General features: G+C 47.8%; 1 protein-coding gene across 1 annotated transcript in view; it reads left to right on the plus strand.

Annotated features, from left to right (window-relative positions):
• Positions 1-21547, plus strand: part of Itpr2 (inositol 1,4,5-trisphosphate receptor type 2) — a 422198-nt gene that overhangs the window by 117200 nt on the left and 283451 nt on the right. Inside the window, exons 15-21 of the mRNA XM_087903959.1 lie at positions 208-369; positions 5441-5613; positions 8177-8296; positions 8382-8567; positions 9586-9837; positions 11338-11482; positions 13314-13464. Coding sequence (XP_087760085.1) covers positions 208-369; positions 5441-5613; positions 8177-8296; positions 8382-8567; positions 9586-9837; positions 11338-11482; positions 13314-13464 — 1189 coding nt within the window. The remainder of the gene's footprint in view (positions 1-207; positions 370-5440; positions 5614-8176; positions 8297-8381; positions 8568-9585; positions 9838-11337; positions 11483-13313; positions 13465-21547) is intronic.

Raw genomic sequence — 21547 nt, forward strand, 5'->3', positions numbered from 1 at the left:
ACTCTTGTAAGCCGTAGGTGCTTGGTTTGACAGTATGGTATTTATTATTCAGTTCTAAGGACCATTAGGTACCTTCCACCTTTGCACTAATTCCACTCACATATTTCTGCAGTACCTTTAAGTCCTCGTTATTTGTTAAAAACGCAAATAGGTCGCAAAGCATGCGCGTGAGTGGATCAGAACAGGAGGATCTTCTTATACTTCTAGGTGTTTGGGATCCTTAAGGCGCCTTTCAAGGAGAAGGCGGGCGAGGGCTCCATGCTGAGGCTGGAGGACCTGGGAGACCAGCGCTATGCGCCCTACAAGTACATGCTGCGCCTCTGCTACCGCGTGCTGCGGCATTCACAGCAGGACTACAGGAAGAACCAGGTGGGTCCAGAGCCAGAGGTGTTGGGTGCCGGTCAGGTGCAGGCCGCGGAGGCGGAAACTGGACTTTGCAAGGACAGACTTTACGTGGGCAGCTCAGAGGGTCATCTCTAAGGACTGCTAGGAGCTAAGACCTCCAGGTGGGGATGCTGCACATCTGTGCACGATCCTGGCGCCTGCTGAGCAGGGTACCCTGGTCCTTTCTTGTGCCTTGCTGTGTGTGCACCTACTAAGATATTGTCTTGTGGCAAAGATCCAACAGGCACCTGAAGCAGGAGAAGGGACTGAGGGGAGGGACAGGATGGGGGACTGGGGAGCTCTGTGAGTGGTGGGGACTGGGAGCCATCTACATGACTGTATGGGAGCAGTATGGGAGCATGACTGTATTTGAGGTGGACAGGGTAATCAGATTGGTTACTTTTCTTCCCTGGGTTCAAATTTCTGACAAGAAGAAGCTCAAGAGAGGGAGGGCTTGTTTGGAGCCACAGTTTGAAGATGTTCAGACTATCCTGGAGGGAAAGCACAGGGCGACCCCTTGCCTCTCGGCAGCACAGGAAGGGAGAACAAACGGGAAGTTGGATTATAAAGGTGCAAGGTCCACCCACCAGTGACTCCCTTCCTCCAAGGGAGGCTCTACCTGAAGACTCATCCTTCCATAACTCCGCCCCTTGCTGGGGACCGAGTGTTCAGATGCCCGTGCCTCTGCAACGGGGTAGTAGGAAAGAATGATACTGGAAAGTTCGCTGCGGTCCTAGGGCAGCCTGAGCTGTGGAGGCTGGGGCGGCTTCTGTGGCTTGTAGCCAAAACCTGTAATCTGCTAGTGAAGTTTATTTCAAGTCTCACTTTGTCTAAAAAAATACGTAATTGAGTCTGGAGAGATGCCTCAGTGGTTAAAAGCACTGGCTTCTCTTCCAGAGGACCTGGGTTCAATTCTCCACGCTCACAGGGCCGCTCATGTCTGGCTGTAAACTCCAGTCCCGGGGGAGCCAATGTCCCCTTCTGGCCTCTGTTGGCACGGAAGACACATGGGTGTACATGCACACCTGCAGACAAAATGCATACACACAAAATATAGATAATCTTTAAAAATCTGTAATCTTTTGCCTTTGTTCAATAATGCAAATGTTTGACATAAATTTATTCATGTATTGATTACATATCATTCTTTTCTTCATGTATTTCTTCTTATCTAGTAGGAGGATCTATGTATTACTGGTGTTTTTTGTTTATTTATTTATTTTTTTGAGACAGGGTTTCTCTGTGTAGCCCTGGCTGTCCTGGAACTCACTGTATAGACCAGGCTGACCTCAAACTCAGAGATCTGCCTGCCTCTGCCTCCTAAGTGCTGGAATTAAAGGCATGAGTCATTAATTGCTGAGTTTAGTTCATGAGGGCCTATGACCTCAGAGAGGGCTGGGAGGCGGGGCCTGAGACTCAGCTCAAGGCTATGATCAGGAGGTGGAGGAGGTTGAGGCGAGCGAGCAACACACAACTTGCACTTATTTTGTTTCAAGCTTGGCAGTTTTAACAAATCAGCTCCGTTTAAAGAGCACTGAGTTAAGATAAGGAACGGAGACGGAGGAGCTGAGTGAGGCCCTCAAACATATTTTTTGTGTGTGTTTTTTGTTTTCTTTTTCTTTTTTGGTATTGGGAAACAAACTTGGCACCAGGTGGGCACTGTGACTTGGCTATATCCTCAGATGCCAGACTACAGTTTTAAGAATGAATGAATCCAGTGTGTAAACCCAGCTTCTGAGTCATCCCCAAGAACCTGGAGGTATTTTGGCAAGAAATCAATTTTTTTTTCTCCTTAAGGAAGAATGTGTTAAAATATGTTGGCTTTGGAATTCAGCTTCGAGATTAAGAGAGGTCCAAAAAGAATATTTAAAACAGATTAGCTAGACAGTAAATAATATGTCAAGAAACAGGAGCAAACTGACAGTTTTAATAGACCCTTAAACGTATCATGTATTTAGATGCATGCCACATAATATATACTATAATATATACCTCTAATGCCTTCCTGGTGAAGAACCTCGTACTTTCTGGTTGAAATGCTGCCGCTGGGGCCATACTGCCAGTTTCACCATATTCCAGTAGGATGGCAGTGTAGACAGAGTCCTTCGTGTCTCCCCGGGAAGGAATAGATCCAGAATGCTAAGATAGACTTCAGGCATTGGGGATGTGGCCCTGGAATCATCTTGGACAGCTCCTGACAGCTGAGAGGCAGCTGGCGGGTTTCACTCCTCCCCACTGAGGATGTAGAGGCAAGGAGGCGGAGGTGGCTCTGTGGTAATGACCGCATAAGACAGTGTTTGCTTACATCTGGAACCTGGTGTTCAGAGTACCCAGTGGGGGTCTGCCCTGAAATCACCCATCTTCCTGTCAAGCAAACACATTTGAACACACACATAATCACCTACTGGATAGGTGTTTACACGGTCTCTAGATTCCTTGCAGTGTGTCACTGTGGGCGATCTACTCCTCTCTTGTGCTCTCCTCCCTTCTCCCCTCCTCCCCTCCTCCCCTCCCCCCTTCCACTCATCTCCTCTTGAGTTAAGTCACTGATCTGACCAGGGAACAAGGACTCCTGGGTGGCTCACTGAGGGTCAAGTTCATTACCCCATCTGTTTCTGCAGAATCTCACTGACTCTAAACCATGGCTGGAACCCTTTTTTCCCCCGTTCTGTTCAATTAAGTATGTTTGCATTTGCTGGACCCAGATGGGACACCTCTAGCATCCCAAGAGTCCCAGGAATAATTTCAGAAGAGGTAGTGGGAAGATTGTGGGAGCTGGAGGCCGGGGTGGGAGCCCTGTGGACTGCTGTCTTCAGGGTATGACACGATGCTGCATTCATGAACGTGCAGTAGCTGTGTCACCTGCCTGTGACCTGCACACACGTGACAGGTCTCTAAAGGTGGAAGACCTTGAATGTGGGCAGCGCCATTCTGTGGGCTAAATGAAAAGGAGAGTGTGAGCCGAGCACCAGTGTCCCCGCTCCTGGCTTTCTTGCTCGTGGCCAGCTTTCTCCCCTCTGCCCTGGCTTCCTGACCACAGTGAACTGTATCCATTGAAGTAAGCCACAGCAAGCCATTCCTCTAACTACTATAGATAGCTTTCTGATGGCTTATGGGAAAAGATTTTAAAATGTAGGGAGAAAAGCTTTATTTTTTGCTTTGATTATCTAATTTTCCATTGTCTCCACCTGCATTTAAACATTAAATCAAGAGTTCATATGTGAGTTAGCGCCAACCCAGGTCTTTAATGTTGTGCTTGGGTTTATTATTATTTAGAGAACTCGATAGCACCTCTAATTTCATTTAATTATTCATCAGCATCTCAGAAGCTTACCTCACCCCAGAGTGTGGTTCTGATGGTCATAAAAGTGTGTAACTCAGTACACAGCTTTAAAGGGACACACGGTGGAGGACTTTTGCTTTGGTTAACTGACCACCATGCAAGTCATGATTCCAAAGGCCACAAAAAACGATTCCTAGATTGTAATTAGATTTGTGTAACCAATATTATTTTCAAGAACTAGGTACGTTCTGGTAATTTTGCTCAAGGCAAAAAGCGCTTTCTGATCAATAAATTATCTCATCATCAACACAGAGGTGTGTTCCCAAGGAAAAACCCCCAGAAACAGAAAACATTTGATCGTTGAAGGAGTTACATTCCTTAGCTCTAAGGTTCTATGGATGTATGGTTGATGCACAGGATGTGAAAACAAGTGACTGTGGTTTGGGACATAGGGCGTGAGATGAAGGACAAGGAGCAGGGCTGGAGGTGGCTCAGCAGCACTGACTTCTCTTCCTGAGGGTCTGGGTTCAATTCCCAGCACCCACACAGGGGCTCCCAACTTCTTCTAACTCCAGTTCCAGGATATCTGATGCCCTCTTCTGGCGTCTGTGAGTACTGCATGCATGTGGTGCACATTCACACAAATAAAACAGATATTAAAAAGGAAAAGAACAGGGAACAGACTAAATAGTGTATAGTTGAGCCTCCCCATAGTACGGCTCTCTCTCTCTCTCTCTCTCTCTCTCCCACTGTTAGAATAACATTTTGGCCTTTGCTGCAACTCACAAGGACTCTATTTAAAAAAAAAACCACAAAGAAACTATCACCTATTCAAGCGACTCTCTCTTATACAATTAAAAATTATTTATTTTATTGTATGGGTGTTTCCCCTGCCTGTTGTATGTGCACCACGTGTGTGCCTGGTGTCTGTGGTTTCCCAGGTGTCACTTGGTTGCTTGGCACGCCTCTCTCTCCCATGGTTGCTGTCCTTACATCCTCTTCATCCTGGCTTTTGTGTCCTTTCTCTTCAGCCTGTCTCCTCTGCTGTTGCCTCTGGTCTCCGTCCTGCTTCATTCACCCACCCACATGTGAAAGCGCATTTGTTTGCTTGTTTGCTCTCTTTGCTTCTCAGTGTTCTCTCCAGAGAGACCTTTCTCGTGGACAGCTTCCCACAGAGTGTCCAGAACTCTGGACACTGCCACGGAATAGTTATTGCATGCTGGATCTAATCAATAACTTGAGCTATTGTGTGATCCCATTTGATTGTTCCTTACTGATAAGTGTGCTAAGGTTTGATATTATTTATCAGAGATGATTTTGTTGGTCATTCTAGTGTCAGCCAGAGGGAAACAAACAAGTGGAGTCCATGTGGGGCGTTCCGATGGCCACACCCACCTTGGGCTCTGGGACTGAGCATCAGGCAGTCAGATACTTGTTAAAAATTATTCTTTCCCCAAAACTGATTATTGTAACTTTTGGTGAGGGTCAAAGGGCCCCTTGAGCCTGGTGAAATTCTAAGCCATGGCGTAAAAAGTAAATTTAGATTTGTTTTTCTCACTTACGAGAGTGTCAGTACCCATTAAAAAACAATGATCAGTGACCTAGGTTTTAGTAAATTAGTTCTCTGCGGCACTGACGATGGAACCTTGAGCTTCACACAAGCCAGGCACGCGATCGATCTCCCACAAAGCTCCACCCCCCTCCCCAGCCTTCGGTTACAGTTTGGATTGTGTGACCTGGACACCTTTTCCTGATGTCTCTCCCTCTCCACAGGAGTATATTGCTAAGAACTTCTGCGTTATGCAGTCCCAGATTGGCTACGACATTTTGGCAGAAGATACGATCACAGCCCTGTTGCACAACAACCGCAAACTACTGGAGAAACACATCACAGCCAAAGAGATCGAGACCTTCGTCAGCCTGCTCAGGAGGAACCGGGAGCCAAGGTCTGCTCCAGGGGGTGGTGGGGCCCCAGCCCAGCTCTGCACTGGCGAGGGTGGGAGAATTTTTAAATTTTATTTTAAGTTCAAGAAGTTGAGCGTCGCTGGGCAGTGGTGCCTCTCGCTTTTGATCCCAGCACTCAGGAGGCACAGACAGGTGGATCTTGTGAGTTCAAGGCCAGCCTGGTCTACAGAGTGAGTTCCAGGACAGGCACCAAAGCCACAGAGAAACCCTGTCTCAATAAACAAAACAAAACCCAACAACAACAACAACAGCAGCAAAAGTTGAGCATCTGTTGCAGCACTGACTCTTGATGGGCAGGGGATGCGGTTATGTCTGCTTCACATTCGACCAGAGTCCTGGAGAGACATTGTTTCCGTGCCTCTTTGGTGTCGGGGAATCTAACCCAAGGCTCACACAGGCTAGGAAAGGGATTGCTTGCTGCACTGCACCCCAGCCCTAGACTGACATTCAAGTGTACTCATTGACTTCCATGTGGCTTTTCAAAGTATAGTCATGTGTTTTCACACCTGTAATCCCGGCTGCTCAGGGGGCTGAGGCAGGAGGATTACAGGAACTGTGTTACAACAGTGAGTTTAAGGACAGAGTGGGAACTTAGTAGGGCAGACAGCGTGGGAAATTAGGGTGGACAGCGTGGGAACTTAGTAGGGCAGATAGTGTGGGAACTTAGTAGGGTGGACAGCGTGGGAACTTAGTAGGGTGGACAGTGTGGGAACTTAGTAGGGCGGGCGGTGTGGGAACTTAGTAGGGTGGACAACGTGGGAACTTAGTAGGGCCCTGTAGTAAAAGAAATCTAAAAAACAGTTGAGGAGTTGACCCAGTGGGAGAACGTGAGGCCCAAGGTTTAATCCCCAGTACTGCAGAAAGAAGGCACAGAAAAACCCCAAAATGTATTCCCATAGCCTCACCCAGGTGCCCAGCTGGCAACTGTGGGCCACATGTGTCCTAGGAGAGCTATGAGTGGGGACCAACACATTTATGGGCCACGGCACCGTGCTGTGGTGTCAGAAGGTGGGGCACTCCTGGTGTGCGCCTCGCTTAAATATTTACACAGAGCGTTCTCACGGGGTCAGTATTGTGCATTGCTATCTAGATTTTAATAAAATGAAGGGAACGACTTATTATTTGTTTCTTTTTTGGTCCTGGAACTGAACCTAGGGCCTGATGTTTTCTTTTATTTTCCTCTCACAACTGTAGGCCACGCTGGCCCGGAACTCACTTCTGGTTGAGGCAATCCTGCCTCAGCCTTCCCAGTGTTAAAATGACACAGTGACCACCACGCTTGGGGGCTACTGAGCTCTCATCCACACTTTAGGAGGGAGAAAATGAAAGACAGACAGCGTCCTGGTGAGCACCCCCAACCGAGTTAGGGAGGGGGTGCCAGGTCTAAGGGGGTTGCACAGGAAGGGGAAGCAGGTCTAAGGGGGTTGTACAGAAAGGGGGTGCCGGGTCTGAGGGATTTGCACGTCCTCTTTTCACTCCTTGCTGCCTTAGCTGGGAGCAGTGAATGCAGACTAGCCAAAGACACTCACTGTGCTTTCTCTGCTAAGTTCTGTAACAGTGAATGCTAGAAGGTGCACAGGGCCCTCTCTTGTGACCGACCGTCCTCTCCTGTGACTGACCATTCTCTCCTGTGACCGACAGTCCCCTCCTGTGACTAACCGTGCCCTCCTGTGACTGACGGTCCTCTCCTGTGACCGATGGTCCTCTCCTGTGACTGACCGTTCCCTCCTGTGACCGATGGTCCTCTCCTGAAGCGTGCTTCCTAACCCTGTCATATACTCACTTTGTTTTGCTTTTTTATTGATATTTGGTTTTGGAGACACTCACTTGAGGGAAGATAAATGATTTTCTAAACATGAGTCCTTGTGCTGATGGGTGAATATCATCTAAAAACATAGAAGCAAACACACTCATTCTAAACAAGGCTTATATGTAACAGAAAGAATTGTTTAATTCGCTTTTGATAATGTGGTAGATGAGAAGAACACAGAAAAACACTGCATGAAACAATATTAAAACCACATCAACACGGGCTTCTTTTATTAAGTTCCAAATTATATTTCTGTTGTGATGATTTTATTAAAATGTTTTGTCGGGCTGGCGAGATGGTGCAGGGGGTAAAAACATTTTCTGGTGAAGCCTGGTGGTCTGAGTTCAGTCCCCAGAGGAGCTTGGTGCAGTGACGCTGGGCTCCCATCTCTGGTTCCAGCCCTCCCGCAGTGAGAGGGAGGTGGAGGCGGGCCAGCCAGCCAGCAGTGGGGCGGGGGGGGGGGGGGGGTGGATGGACACAGTGCAGCGGAAGCAGGAGATTGCCTCAAGAAGGACAGAAACGACTACTGAAAGTTGTCTTCTGACCTCCACACAGAACCCATGTCTGAACACGCCCACCCTTTAATAACTAAAAAGAATAAATAAAATCAATGAGTGGATACTTTCAAATGGCTTTGTTTACAATAATGAAGTCATTGAAGAATTACTAAAAGGTACTCTGCTAAAATACAAAAATATAACGCTTCTCCTTCATGTTTGCTTTTCCCCACCTAGGTTTCTAGACTATCTGTCTGACCTCTGTGTGTCCAACAGCACTGCCATCCCCATCACTCAGGAACTTATCTGCAAATTCATGCTGAGTCCTGGCAATGCGGACATCCTCATTCAGACAAAGTAAGCTGCCCCGGGGAGGCGTCTGTGGGAACGTTCCTCGCCGTATGTGCGCTTCTTAATAGATTTTGTGTGTCATTGTCTCAAGGCTGGTGTCCATGCAAGTGGAAAACCCCATGGAGAGCTCCATCCTTCCCGATGACATTGATGACGAGGAGGTTTGGCTTTATTGGATTGACAGCAACAAGGAGCCTCACGGCAAGGCCATCAGGCACCTCGCCCAGGAAGCCAAGGAAGGCACCAAGGCGGACCTAGAAGTTCTGACCTATTATAGGTACTGGGGACACTCGCCTTCCACGTGGACCATTCACAGGGAGCCGATTCTCTCAAACCTCTAAGGGGGCAGCTGAGATGGTCAGGACCCCCTAAAGATCTCAGAGCTAATATATGTGATTTCTGCTTGTGTTCTCTGATGAGCTATGGACTTTTGTCAGTAGGCGTTTCTTCCTGTTACTGATGGGACGCAGGGGCAGATGAGAAGCAACAGGACCTTGACTGTGGACTAAGGGGGAGGAGAAACTGGGGTGATACAGATCTGGTGGCAGAGGTGGCCTCACAGGAAGTGGCAGTGGGTCAAGATGGGATCGTGAGAGCATGTGATCTTTGGGGCTTGAGAGGGGTCAGTGTCTGTAGTTCTGAAAGAGCACCTATGTTTATTAGCAAGGGCATGAGAGGTGGTTCCCAGGGGTCAGTATGTTGGGTTTAGTAACCCAACTGGGGGACTGGCAAAACAGTTCAGTGGGGAGCAATGCTTGCCATGCAAGCCCGATGACCTGCTTTGATCCCTAGAACTAATGGCAGAAGAAGATCTAGCCCCCCAATGCTGTCCTTTCAGAAGCGGTTTGCATGTGGATGCCCGCCCCTTCTTCAAAAAGAAAAAAAAAAAAAAACCCAACAACAGTGAAAAAGACCCAACCAGCTCTTTGAGTTTAAGAGATAAAACCCAAGGCGGAAGTTCTCAGATAGGTTGGTGGGAACCAAGACGGATGCCAAACACCTGGCTTTTATATCTCAAAGCCAATCCAATGGCGCACCCTTAATCTTAGAGACTGGAGGACCCTGGGGTGAGGACAAAGGTCAGCGTAGATTCTGGAGGCTCTGCACCCCCACCCCAACAGAGGCTGTGAGAGCGGCTGTAGAGACAGGGATGGTGTTAGACCTGTGCTGTCATTTGCTCCCTGTCTGAAGACTTTGGCTCAGTGTTGTGGGTACTTATAAATTTGCACACCCAGCGACTGTTTAGGGCCTTAATGGAGGAAAGCGGGATAATATAATACGCCTCATGCTTTTAGGTACCAGCTAAACCTCTTCGCAAGAATGTGCTTGGACCGCCAGTATCTGGCCATCAACCAGATCTCCACACAGCTGTCTGTAGACCTGATCCTTCGTTGTGTGTCTGATGAGAGCCTGCCCTTTGACCTCCGAGCTTCTTTCTGTCGGCTCATGCTGCACATGCATGTTGACCGCGATCCCCAGGAGTCGGTGGTGCCTGTTCGCTATGCCCGGCTCTGGACCGAAATCCCCACAAAGATCACCATTCATGAGTATGTTTGGAAACTGTATGTCTTAGTTAGGGTTACTATTTTTTATTTAATTTTATGTACATTGGTGTTTTGACAGCATGTATGTCTGTGTGACGTGTGAGGGTGTTGGGTCCCCTGGACGTGGAGTTAGAGACAGTTGTGAGTGTCCATATGGGTGCTGGGAATTGAACCTGGGTTCTCCTGAAGAGCAATCAATGCTCTTAACTACTGAGCCCTCTCTCCAGCCCCAGTTAGGGTCACTATTGCTGTGATGAAACACCATGACCAAAGTAACTTGAGTGGGGAAGGGTTTATTTGGCTTTCACTTCCTCATCATCGTCACTGAAGGATGTCAGGACAGAAACCCAAGCAGTGTAGGAGCTGAGGCAGAGGCCATGGAGGAGCGCTGCTTATGACTTGCTCCTCATGGCTTGCTCAGTCTTATTTCTTACAGAACCCATAACCACCTACACAGGGTTGGCACCACACACAATGGCCTCCCGCAGTCAGTCACTAATTAAGGAAATGCCCAGCAGTCTTGCCTACAGGTGGGTCCTTTGGAGACATTTTCTCAGTTGAGGGTCCCTCCCTTCCAGAGACTCTAGCTTGTGTCAAGTTGACATAAAACTAGCCAGTACATCGTATTCACCACTTTTCTCATAATTGACAAGCAGTGGCTTATGGAGGGGAGGGTTTCTAGTGTTCACAGTCCAAGGGGGCAGTCAGTCATGGAAGAAAAGCTCCGTGTGCTGGGACCTCAAGGCAGTGTTACCTAATCTGCACTCAGGGGGCAGAGAAATCTTATTTCTCACTTCCTCTCTGTTCAGTAATGGTCTCCAGTCCAGGGGATGATGCTTTCCACACTCTTAAGTTAATTGATTCTGGAAATATCCTCATGGTTGTGCCCAGAGGTGTGTTTTCTAGAGGATTCTAGATCCTGCCAAGTTGGCGGTGAAGATGAGCCATCACGGAGGCGTCAGGACATTTAAATTCAGCAGATGAAAGCAAAGTCAAGCATCTTCAACTTTAAAATGAAAAACACAGGAAGGGATTTGTGCATTTTCGTTCACACTGTTCATCTGGGAAGAGTCAATAAGATACCCCCTCCTGAGGGCAAAATGATAGCTCTCTAGCAGGAGACATGTTTCTGGAAGCTAGTAAACAAATAATCATAGCTCACAGCTTGCTGAGTGTGATGACTGGCGACTCCCTCTTGCTTGTTCTATCTCAGTTTTCAGTGGCCCCTGTCACAGGTGGGATGTGCACCCCAAGAGGTTGACTGATGTGTGCAAGGCAGTGCTCTCTGGGAGTCAGAATAGATCCCCACTGTGTGCAAGGCGATGCACTCTGGGAATCAGAATAGATAACATCCCCACTGTGTGCAAGGTGGTGCACTCTGGGAGTCAGAATAGATGACACCCCACTGTGTGCAAGGCGGTGCACTCTGGAAGTCAGAATAGATGACACCCCACTCCTCAGTGTTTCCCATCAACTTAACTTGCTCTTTTATTACCTGTCCAGGTATGACTCTACCACAGACTCTTCCAGAAATGACATGAAGAGGAAATTTGCCCTCACGATGGAATTCGTTGAAGAATATTTGAAAGAAGTTGTAAATCAGCCATTTCCTTTTGGGGACAAAGAGAAAAATAAACTGACATTTGAGGTATTTAAAAAATTAAAATTTATTTTCTTTGTGCCTAGTGCCCACAGTGGTCGGAAGAGGGCATCAAATCCCCTGGAACCAGGTGATTGAGAGCCACGTTGGTGTTGGGAGCCCAAACCTAGGTCCTCTGAACAAGCAGCTGATGCTCTCAACCATGGAGCCGTCTCTCCAGCCCCACTTGAGGCATTTAAAAGAGTTACTAATGGCATGAGTGTGTGTTTGTCAGAGATCAGATGCCTTGACCTCATGGACCTTCCCTTCCTCTAACATCAGGGTGTCTGGGCAGTTGAATTGTTAGGTTCGGGCAGATGTAATTCCATCTGATGATGATAACATACAGATTTAGGATTATAAACTTTAATTTTACTCATTAACTTATTTTTGAAACCATGCATGATGCATAGAAATGCATTTCACATGTTAATTAGACCATGTAGTGATATGGTACAGTTTGAAACAGAAAAGAGGAAAACTTTAGGTTATGGAGCCCTCTCCCCAAATTTGAAAAGAAAATCACCTCCTTCTCTAATAGGTTAGTGTGACATATGCCCTCCGTGACTAGTAATGCCTTGTCCCTATTGTGCTAATGGTCAATAGAATTAGAGGTAAAAGCCCATTTTATTTTAATCTTTATTATTATGCCTTGATAATTAAAATATTCTGTCTCAATTATCAGTGAATTATAGTTTTCCTTGTTTTATTTTCATTTCATATATGTGAATTTTGTTACACTTGGTAAACAGCCACAGTTTTGAATACTTTATATTTGGATGCATTTTCCCCATCTTCATAGAAATAATGAGTTAGCCTTGTTGACCTGAACTGAAATTTGAAGATAATATAATAACAAAACCAGAGAGAGAACACTGTCACATCATACCCAGGGTATCAGTCATCCACTGTCATGGGACATAGCCCCCCCACCAATGTGGCACCATTCTGTAAACACCATTTCTGTGAGTCACGAGGCTGGCGTAGTGGTGTCTGTTCAGTCACTGCTGGAAGTGCTCACTGTTCCCGCCTCACTCGGGTGGGTGTCGGTGGACCTACTTCTGTGCTGTCTGTCACCACGCGCCTCGGCTTTTGGACATATGGCTTTTCTGTGAGCTGAGTGTCCTAGGACATGGTACCTGATTCCCACAGAGGGAGAGCAAGAGAAGGAGAGAAGGAGAGAGAGAGAAATAGAGAGAGAGAGAGGGAGAGAGGGAGGGGAGGGGAAGTAGAGGGAGGGAAAGAGAGAGAGAAGAGAAGGGAGAAATAGAGGGAGAAGGAGAGAGAGGGAGAAAAGGGGAGAGAGAGAGAGAGAGAGAGAGAGAGAGAGAGAGAGAGAGAGAGACTTTCATGTTGTGTTCCGTGGTCTAATCCTGGCTACCCTTGGGTGTGACATGACATTTCTGCTGTGACATACACAAATCTGGCACAGTGTGGGAGGGCAGCCTGTACCACAGCCATGTCTTGGAGTCTGAATTTTGCCCTTATTTTCTATAGTACCAAGAAGGCCACAGGCCATGGTAGGGGACATAAAACTCTGGGCCAACTTATGGCTCATATTTATTAAAGTGATTTAACCAATGATTAAGTGGTATGCTCCTGACTTACAATTAATTAGTAGTAGATATTGTAACATAAACCCCTTAAATCATCTTAAAGCCTCTTACAAGCTGAGCTGACCCTAGATATGGATCAGTCCCAATCTGAGCAGTGGCTTTTCAAGGGATTTTAATACCCAGGTGTTAAAGAATTAAAAATACTCAAACCACCTAACATGTAAAAATTGCAGATGTGTATTCCATTTTCCAATGCTCTCCTGTCCCCTTCCTCCCTGATGAAGGTGGTCCACCTGGCCCGGAACCTGATCTACTTTGGATTCTACAGCTTCAGCGAGCTGCTCAGGCTGACGAGAACACTGCTGGCTATCCTGGACATCGTCCAGGCCCCCGTGTCGTCGTATTTCGAAAGATTAAGCAAATTTCAAGATGGAAGTAAGAACTTTAGAGGAATGCGATAGTGCTCTTGCTATTAAGCACGCCTGAGATAAAACAAACATATAGAGAAGTAGATTTTAGCATGTGTGAGCAGTTCATTCGGACACTGGCTCTTGATGGGGCAACATAATAACAGGGTGAACATTCAAGCAATTTTCTCTAATAATAATAATGTGGGTTTTGTATGTGTGTGTGTGTATAGTGTGTGTGCTCATGTCTATGGGCACACATGTACTGGTGAGCATGAACATGTGTGTATATGCATGTATAGGCCTGAAGTTGACTTCAGTCAGGTGTCTGTTTGGAGTGCTGTCCACTTTATTGATTGAGGTAGTATCTCTCCTGGGAAACCCAGAGTGCACTCATTCTGGCTACTCTGGGTATTGCCCTAGGGAACTCCTTGTCTCTGTTTCCAGACTGCAGGGGCTACAGGCAGTTACCATGCTTGCTTAGCTTTGACACAGGTTCTGGGAATCTCAGCCACCAGACTTTCAGTAGTGGCCATATCATAACCATGCATTTTTTGTAGTGGTGATTACATTAGGTTGGAAAGTTGTTTCTAGGAATTATAAGGAAGCGAGTGTGCTTGACACATCCCTGTGAGGATGAGAGCAAAGAGGGGTTGAGCAGATCTGCAGTACAGTTAGAACTGACCCTCAGCATGACGCATCAAGGGTCTGAGCTGGGGTGGCCCTTTGGAGTTGTCACACACGGAGACAAGAGGGCCAAATGTCTTTGTGATAGTCATCTGTTAGCTTTTGGCTTCATGGAAGAACATGTGTGACACTGGAGAAGGTGGGACACCCTGCTCAGGAGTAGGACATGGGGAAGGGGGGACACCCTGCTCAGGAGTAGGACATGGGGAAGGGGGTACACCCTGCTCAGGAGTAGAACATGGGGAAGGGGGGACACCCTGCTCAGGAGTAGGACATGGGGAAGGGGGAATATCTGGCTTAGGAGTCATGTTGAGAGAGAGACCTGGTGCTGCTGGTGGCAGCTGGAGAAGCAGAGCTGAAGAAGGGACTCTGCACAGACCTTAGTAACGGTCACTGTAGTACTCAGGACATGACGGGAAAGGAAACGCAAGATTTCCAAGTTAGGCATGAAGAGGGACTGTCTGATCGGGAATTTCAAATGAGGCGTTTACAGAAAAGCTAAGGGATGAATTGCTGTTCCATAGCACAAGAAACAACCTCAGCGCTCTCTCTCCCTTGAGTGCAGCTTGAGACCTGAGTGCAGCAAAGACTTAGTTACTGCAGTAGAAACAGGCATTGGTGGTCTGGACAGTTATCCGGAGAGCTCCAACCACAAGGGCCTCTGGGAAAATGTCGTGTAACTTTTTACTAGGGATATGAGCACGTGTCTCTTCGCCCCAGAGAGGACGCTGAGGACAGACCAAATCTAGCTTAGTGAACCAGTGAGTTATCAAGTTACTTACAGGAGTATGTGTGACTCAAAAACAGCCCCTTCCCAGCACAGGCAGCTCAGGCAAGCTCTCCCCTGGAGCTTTTTCTGGCAGCTATGCAGAATGGAGCCTCCTCTCCCCAGCAATTGCTTATTACATTTATGACCTTAGTGGAGAGACTTGTGGATTCTGTAAAGTTTCAGGAACTTCCTGAGTCTTGTGTGTTTGTTTTTTCCTGTGAGTTTACCTCCTCGCTATAGGAGGGGAAAGCAGCCCCATACTGTGAATGTCCCCATAGACTCAGGTGTTTGCATATGGGCTTCACAGTTGGTGTGTTGTTTTGAACCTTATTGGAGGAAGTGGGTCACTAGGAGTGAGCCTGGTCTCACTTCCTGTCCTTGGAGATGTGAGGTCTTTCTCCCTTCATTCAGTTTAGTTTTCCCTGCCTAGCTCTGTTCTGCCCTTTATTAACCAATATGAATATGTTTTATTCATAACATACAGAGGGGGATCCCACATTAGCGAGGAGTCTCTGTATCACATTCCTACCTCCATGTCTTCCCCACCGTGAAAGATTGTGCCTCTTCAAATTATGAGCCAGAAAAAAACCACTTCCTCCCCTAAGTTGTTCTTTCCAGGTGTTCTGTCACACTGGGAGAGAAATGAGAGAGGTTGTGTGATAATCACCCTCGGAAAGTTCAAATACTGAGTGAGTCCAGATGAGAACGTAGAGAGGAAGGGTCCTAGAAGATTCAAGGTGGTGACCTGGGAGCTTCTAGAATGAACAAGGCTGGAAGAGGGGGAAAAGGGGTGTACCCTGGAGTCTTATGTGCAGAGGAAACAGACTATGTGGACCCGAGCAGCATCACAAGGTAAAGCCAAGAAAGAGAAGGACCTGCATCTGTGCCCCCACCAGAGCCACTTCACAGCCGTGTGCTGTAGGCGTTGTTAAGTGAGGCTAAGCTTCCCTTTCCAGGCTCCAGTGGCAGCTGAGCATGCCCAAGACCCACGAAGCTTAAGCCAGACAAAATATCAGCATGCAGAGGGCAGGTGGGCACAGAGTCCTACTGCAAGCCGAGTAGCCATCGGTCACTGATAGCTGCCGGGGGAGGGAGACTCACTTCTCTTTGAGGATGTGGTCCCTGCTAAGTTAACCATGCTCTAGTGGGTGGTACCACACCCAAGTGTATGGGAGCAGTAAAATTATGCTAAATGAGTTTAAAAAAAAAAGGACATGAAGTTGGGGGGGGGGAATCCAGGAGGAATTGTGGGAGAGGGAAGAATATGATCAAAAAACACTGTACAAAATTCTCAAAGAACTAAAAAACAAGCCACACAAACCAAACCCTTTAAATAACAACAACAACAACAACAGTTAAGCCAATAAAGAAAAAGAATTCTCTTGGAGACGGGGCTGGCCTCAGTGCCCCATCTTTTACCGGAAGGGGACGTTCTGATCCCCCGCCCTCATCAATCTAACACTGTTTACTGGCTGAGTTATCAATCAGGAAAGAAATACTGTTTTCAGACAAGGGCATCGACTCCTGGCCGTTTGCTTAGCCTCACACTGTCATTCGCTCTCTGAGGTTTAAAAGTGCCAGCTGTGTAATTGATCTTTTGGGCTGAAGAATTACTCAGGAGACACTTTTATTTATTTATTTTTTGTCACACATAGAAGTGACAAAAAGCGCATGGGCCAACAAATTGGACGTCTGGGGTATTAATTGCAAGTAGTACATTTGTTAAATTATGCAATTGTTTTCTCTTTATACTAAAGGAAGTACAGTCCAAAGATACTGCTTTTTACCTTTTTGTGTATGTTTGTGTGTGTGCGCATATGTGTTTTTGCATATGTACATGTGGTATATATGTTTGCATGTGTTTACATGTGTGTGGGGGTGTGGTTATTTGTGTGCATGTGTGTATGTGATATGTGTGTTTTCATGAGTGTGTGGTGTGTGTTTACATGTGTATGTTTGCATGTATGAATGCGTAATGTAGTATGTATTTACATGTGTGTATGCATGTGTGGTGTGTGCATTTGCAGTGAGCATGCATGTGTATATGGTTTGTGTGTGCATCTGGTGTGTGTGCATGTGCTCATGTGTGTGTGAGTGTGTATATATGGTTTGCATGTGTGCATGTGAGGTGTGTGCATGTGTTCATGTGTGTGTAAGCGTATGTGGGCATGTCTGTGGTATGCAGCACGTGGAGGCCCAAGGTTGATGTCAGGAACCTCCCTCCATCACTCTTCCGCCATCTACCCTAAGGCAGGGTATCTCAATCAAACCCGGAGATGCTTTGGTATGGATGGTCTCCCTAGTTAGCTCGCTCTGTGGTTCTTTCTGCCTTCTGAGCTGGAATTACACACGACTTCTAAGTATTTGATCTTGGGTCCTCATACTTCTGCAGCAAGCACTTTAAACTGAGCTGTCTTTTTGATCCCAGATTTTACTTTTTACCAATGCTAATAATAAAAGTTACCTACAGTTGTGAATCTCACTATACCCTGTGCTTTCCCCTCCTCCTAATTCTCTACTCCTCTTTTTAAGAAACATTAATATTCATATACACATGTACTGTGCTTACACCAAGCCCTCCCCCTCCTCCTTCCATCCAGCTCCTCATCTATCTCCTGTTTATCTCTCCCAACTTTACGTGTTCTCTTTCTTATTTTGTTTGTACCTTTAACATTATTTTAATTAGTTAATTTTTAATGAAGCATTTAAAATTACATTATTCCATTCTTCCCTTTCCTCCCTCCACTCCTTCCCCCATACCCCCACTCTCCTCCTCAAATTGGTGGCTTCTTTTGCTTTTATTATTATTGCTATACACACAGATGCATACATTTGCACATAGAACCTGCTGAATCTATTCAGAGTGTCTTGGGCATATACGATTTCAGGGTGGACCACTTGGTTGTTGGATAACCAACTAGAGGGCTTATCCCCGAGAGAAGCTCAATTTTTCCCTCCCTCGGTGGTCATTAGTTGCCTGTAGTTCTTTGTTTGGGAGCTGGACCCTGTGTGATTTCCTTCTGTGTTAGCACAGTATCTGTTGATTAGCATGTCTGTTGATATGGTCCCTGCTCAGGTCTTGTCTAGGAAGCCATGTTGTTGTGGTATTATGGGTACAGCTTGTTGTCATTTCTAAAAGACACAGTTCACAGCAGACTTCCTGTCCTCTGGCTCCTACAGTCTTCCTGTTCCCCTCTCCATGATGCTCCCCAAGCCCTGAGTGCAGGAGTTGCAGATGTACCCGCTGGGGCGGGTCCTCTGCGATCAGCTATCATTGCAGTGTGACCAGTTGTGGTTTTCTGTAATGGTCTCCACTTGTTGCAAAGAGAGGTTTCTTTGATGTGAGGTGAGACCTACTTTTTTTGTGGGTATAGAGTCTTATAGCACAGTTAGAAATCATGCTGGTGCAGTAGAGAGTCGGTGGTAGCTTCTCTTCTAAAATCCATGACATCACTAGACTTGGGCAGTTGGCTGGGTTTTGGACCAGGCACGGTATCACTCCTCTTGAGCAGTCAAATTAGACAGCTGTTGTTAACTCAGTGTCTGAGTGCCACTCCGTCATCGCGCCTTTAGGGCTTGTCTTACTTTTCTATTGCCACGACAAAACATCGTGACCACCGCAACTGATAAAAAGAAAATAATTTGGGGGCCTACAGTTCTAGAGGGTTGGAATCCATGGCCATCGTATCCCGGTAGCATGCAGCAGACAGACAGGCAGGCGGGCAGGCAGGTGGGCAGGCAGGTGGGCAGGCGGGACAGGCAGGCGGGCAGGCAGGTGGGCAGGCAGGCGGGCAGGCGGGACAGGCAGGCGGGCAGGCAGGTGGGCAGGCGGGACAGGCAGGCGGGCAGGCAGGTGGGCAGGCAGGCGGGCAGGCGGGACAGGCAGGCGGGCAGGCAGGCGGGCAGGCAGGTGTGCAGGCAGGTGGGCAGGCGGGACAGGCAGGCGGGACAGGCAGGCGGGACAGGCAGGCGGGCAGGCAGGTGGGCAGGCGGGACAGGCAGGCGGGACAGGCGGGTGGGCAGGCAGGCGGGACAGGCGGGTGGGCAGGCAAGCAGGCAGGCGGGACAGGCGGGTGGGCAGGCAGGCGGGCAGGCGGGTGGGCAGGCAGGTGGGCGGGCAGGCAAGCAGGCAGGCGGGACAGGCGGGCAGGCAGGCAGGCGGGCTTAGTGATTGAGCAGTAGCTTATGTCTACTGAGAGCTTACATCTGATCCCATAAACACTAGGTAGAGAGAGCAAACTGGGAATGTTGTGATCTTTTGAAACCTCCGAGCCTACCCCCAGTGACACACCTCCTCCAACATGATCACACCTCCTAATCCTTCCCCTAACAGCTCCACCAACAGGGGACCAAGCCTTCAAATACAGGAACCAATGGGGCTATTCTTATTCAAACCACCACAGGGCATCTTGCCTTGCTGGCCATTGTGATTTGTAGGATTCACAACAGGGTAGGAACTTGCCAGTCTACACAGCCCTCCTGGTGCTAAGGCTAGGCTCTCTGAGGCGTCTGTTAGATACAGCCCGAGTCTTCTGAGTCCCGTGTCCAAAGTGTGCGGTATCTTCAGCCTTAGAGACTTACCTTCTATCTCTGAGAGACATCTAAGGACTATATTGTTTTGGGAGTCGCCTGGACTACCCTAACCAACCGTTAAATGGAAGTTTCTCATGCCTGGTGCTGGATTTTTTGTTAGATAGTGTGTGGTTCTTGTGGGATCATTGTCAGCCCAAGTGGCATAAATTCATTTAATATACGTATGTATATACGTGCAAATATAAAATAACATGATCCCCTGATGCATTATCAAACATCCTTGATGTAATTTGTCTCTCCTTCTCCCCCACCCCCCACTATAGCCCCCCTTCTTATCTGCTGACCGATTCTGTCTGGGTCAGACTCTGGCCCCTGAGTACTGTCAGGTCCAGTGAGGATCTGGTTAGGGCTAGCCTTTCTCTTCACAGCTGTCCCCTAGCCCTTAAGCCAGAATCTAGCAAGATAACAGATCACAGGACGCGGAGAGACCAGACAGCCAAAAGTTTCCTTTTATCACCTACTTTTTCATAACTGCACCTTCTTGGGGTTTTCCACAGTTCTCTGACATGCGGGCCTGTGCCAGCCAGCGACTGTCATCTCCGTACCAGGGAATCCAGGGAACGGCTAGAACACTCCACGGAGAATTCCATTCTGTGTGGCTTCCTTCTCTGAGACTTCGGGTCCGGAGATCGTCCTTGTGCCATTCCTGTGGCTGTGACGAAGGACCCTAGAAACAGGCAGCTCGGGAGAAGAACCTCGGTCTCAATTCCAGGTTCCAGTCTATCACTGTGCAGGGAGTTACAGATGCCTGAGCACGAGACAGGTGGTCACATGACATCTGCAGTGAAGGAGGGAGAGAGAAAAGCTTGCTTGCACACTTGCTCAGCTCGCGTTGTTCAGTTACGCAGCTCAGGGCCCAGCCAATGAACTGGTGCTGCCTGATTTCCGAGTGGTGTTTCCCATCTCAGTACACCCAGTTAAGAGCCCTCTCGGCCAGGCATGCCCTAGGCCAACCTGAGCTAGGAAATCTCCCTTGGGTCTCTTCCAAAGGCCCCTAGGCTTGTGCTGGGGTCACCTGACTCTCCGAGGAAGGGTCTCTCAATCAAACACGGATAGGGCTAGTCTCCCTAGCCAGGTTGCTAACTAATCACGAAGACGAACTGCCTTAGGACCCAGAGGACAGGAAACAGATAACCATAATGCCTGGAAGGGTCGGAGTTGCCTGGCTGATGGGGAACCCTGTGGCCCAACACAGGTGGGGGAGAGGTTAGGAGCAAGATCGATGAGAGGCACTTCGGATATATGAGGACCCAGGAGGACGCTTGTGTCGGGAGGGCTGTGGGAAAATTAGTGGACCTGGTGGGCACTCCATCCGGCTTGCTCTTCCCTCCGTCCCTCAGTCCCTCTGTCCCTCAATCCCTCTGTCCCTCAATCCCTCTGTCCCTCAGTCCCTCCGTCCCTCTGTCCCTCCCTCCCTTCCTCCCTGTTTTCTTCCTGCCACCTCCCCTTCCTTTGTTTTTGCTTTTTATTGACATAATTTTCTCTGCGCAGTCCAGGTTGGGTTCAAGCTCAGGGTCCTCTGCCCCAGCTTCTCATGTTCTAGGACCTGTGCATGGCCTGTGGTGGAACTCTGCTCTCTACTTTTCTCAAGTTTCCCCAGGAAGTCAGGATAAGACGGTTTGCATTTACTAAGAGATTTTGCTCATTAGATCAAAAAGATTAAAACAAGTAAGGCATTGTTTTGTGGAGAGTGGTTGTCTGTCTTATCTCGGAACCAGGCTTTGAATCCCAGTGTTGAAGGTTTCATGTTTTGAAGCAGATGCTTCTTCCCTTCTTGTAGTCCCCTTGCCCTGACGGGCATGCTGCTGTCATTCCACAAGGCATCCTCCCAAATTTCATTTTCTGCTCCTGTCTGTGGCGCTTGCCATTTCTAGAGAATGATAGCTCAGCCCGCTACAGCGGTGCACAAATGCCCTCGTCACATGAGTGTGACATTGTGAGTTTTCCTCTTGCTGGTCCTGCAGTATTACTTACTACACACTCCCCAGCCTTCTCGGGCGAGCTGCATCTATATCTCAAATAATACAGTCATGCTTCCCATGTGTTTGGCCAATATATATTT

This window comes from Myodes glareolus, chromosome 3, assembly GCF_982192425.1.
Source record: "Myodes glareolus chromosome 3, mMyoGla1.1, whole genome shotgun sequence".
Lineage (NCBI taxonomy): Eukaryota > Metazoa > Chordata > Mammalia > Rodentia > Cricetidae > Myodes > Myodes glareolus.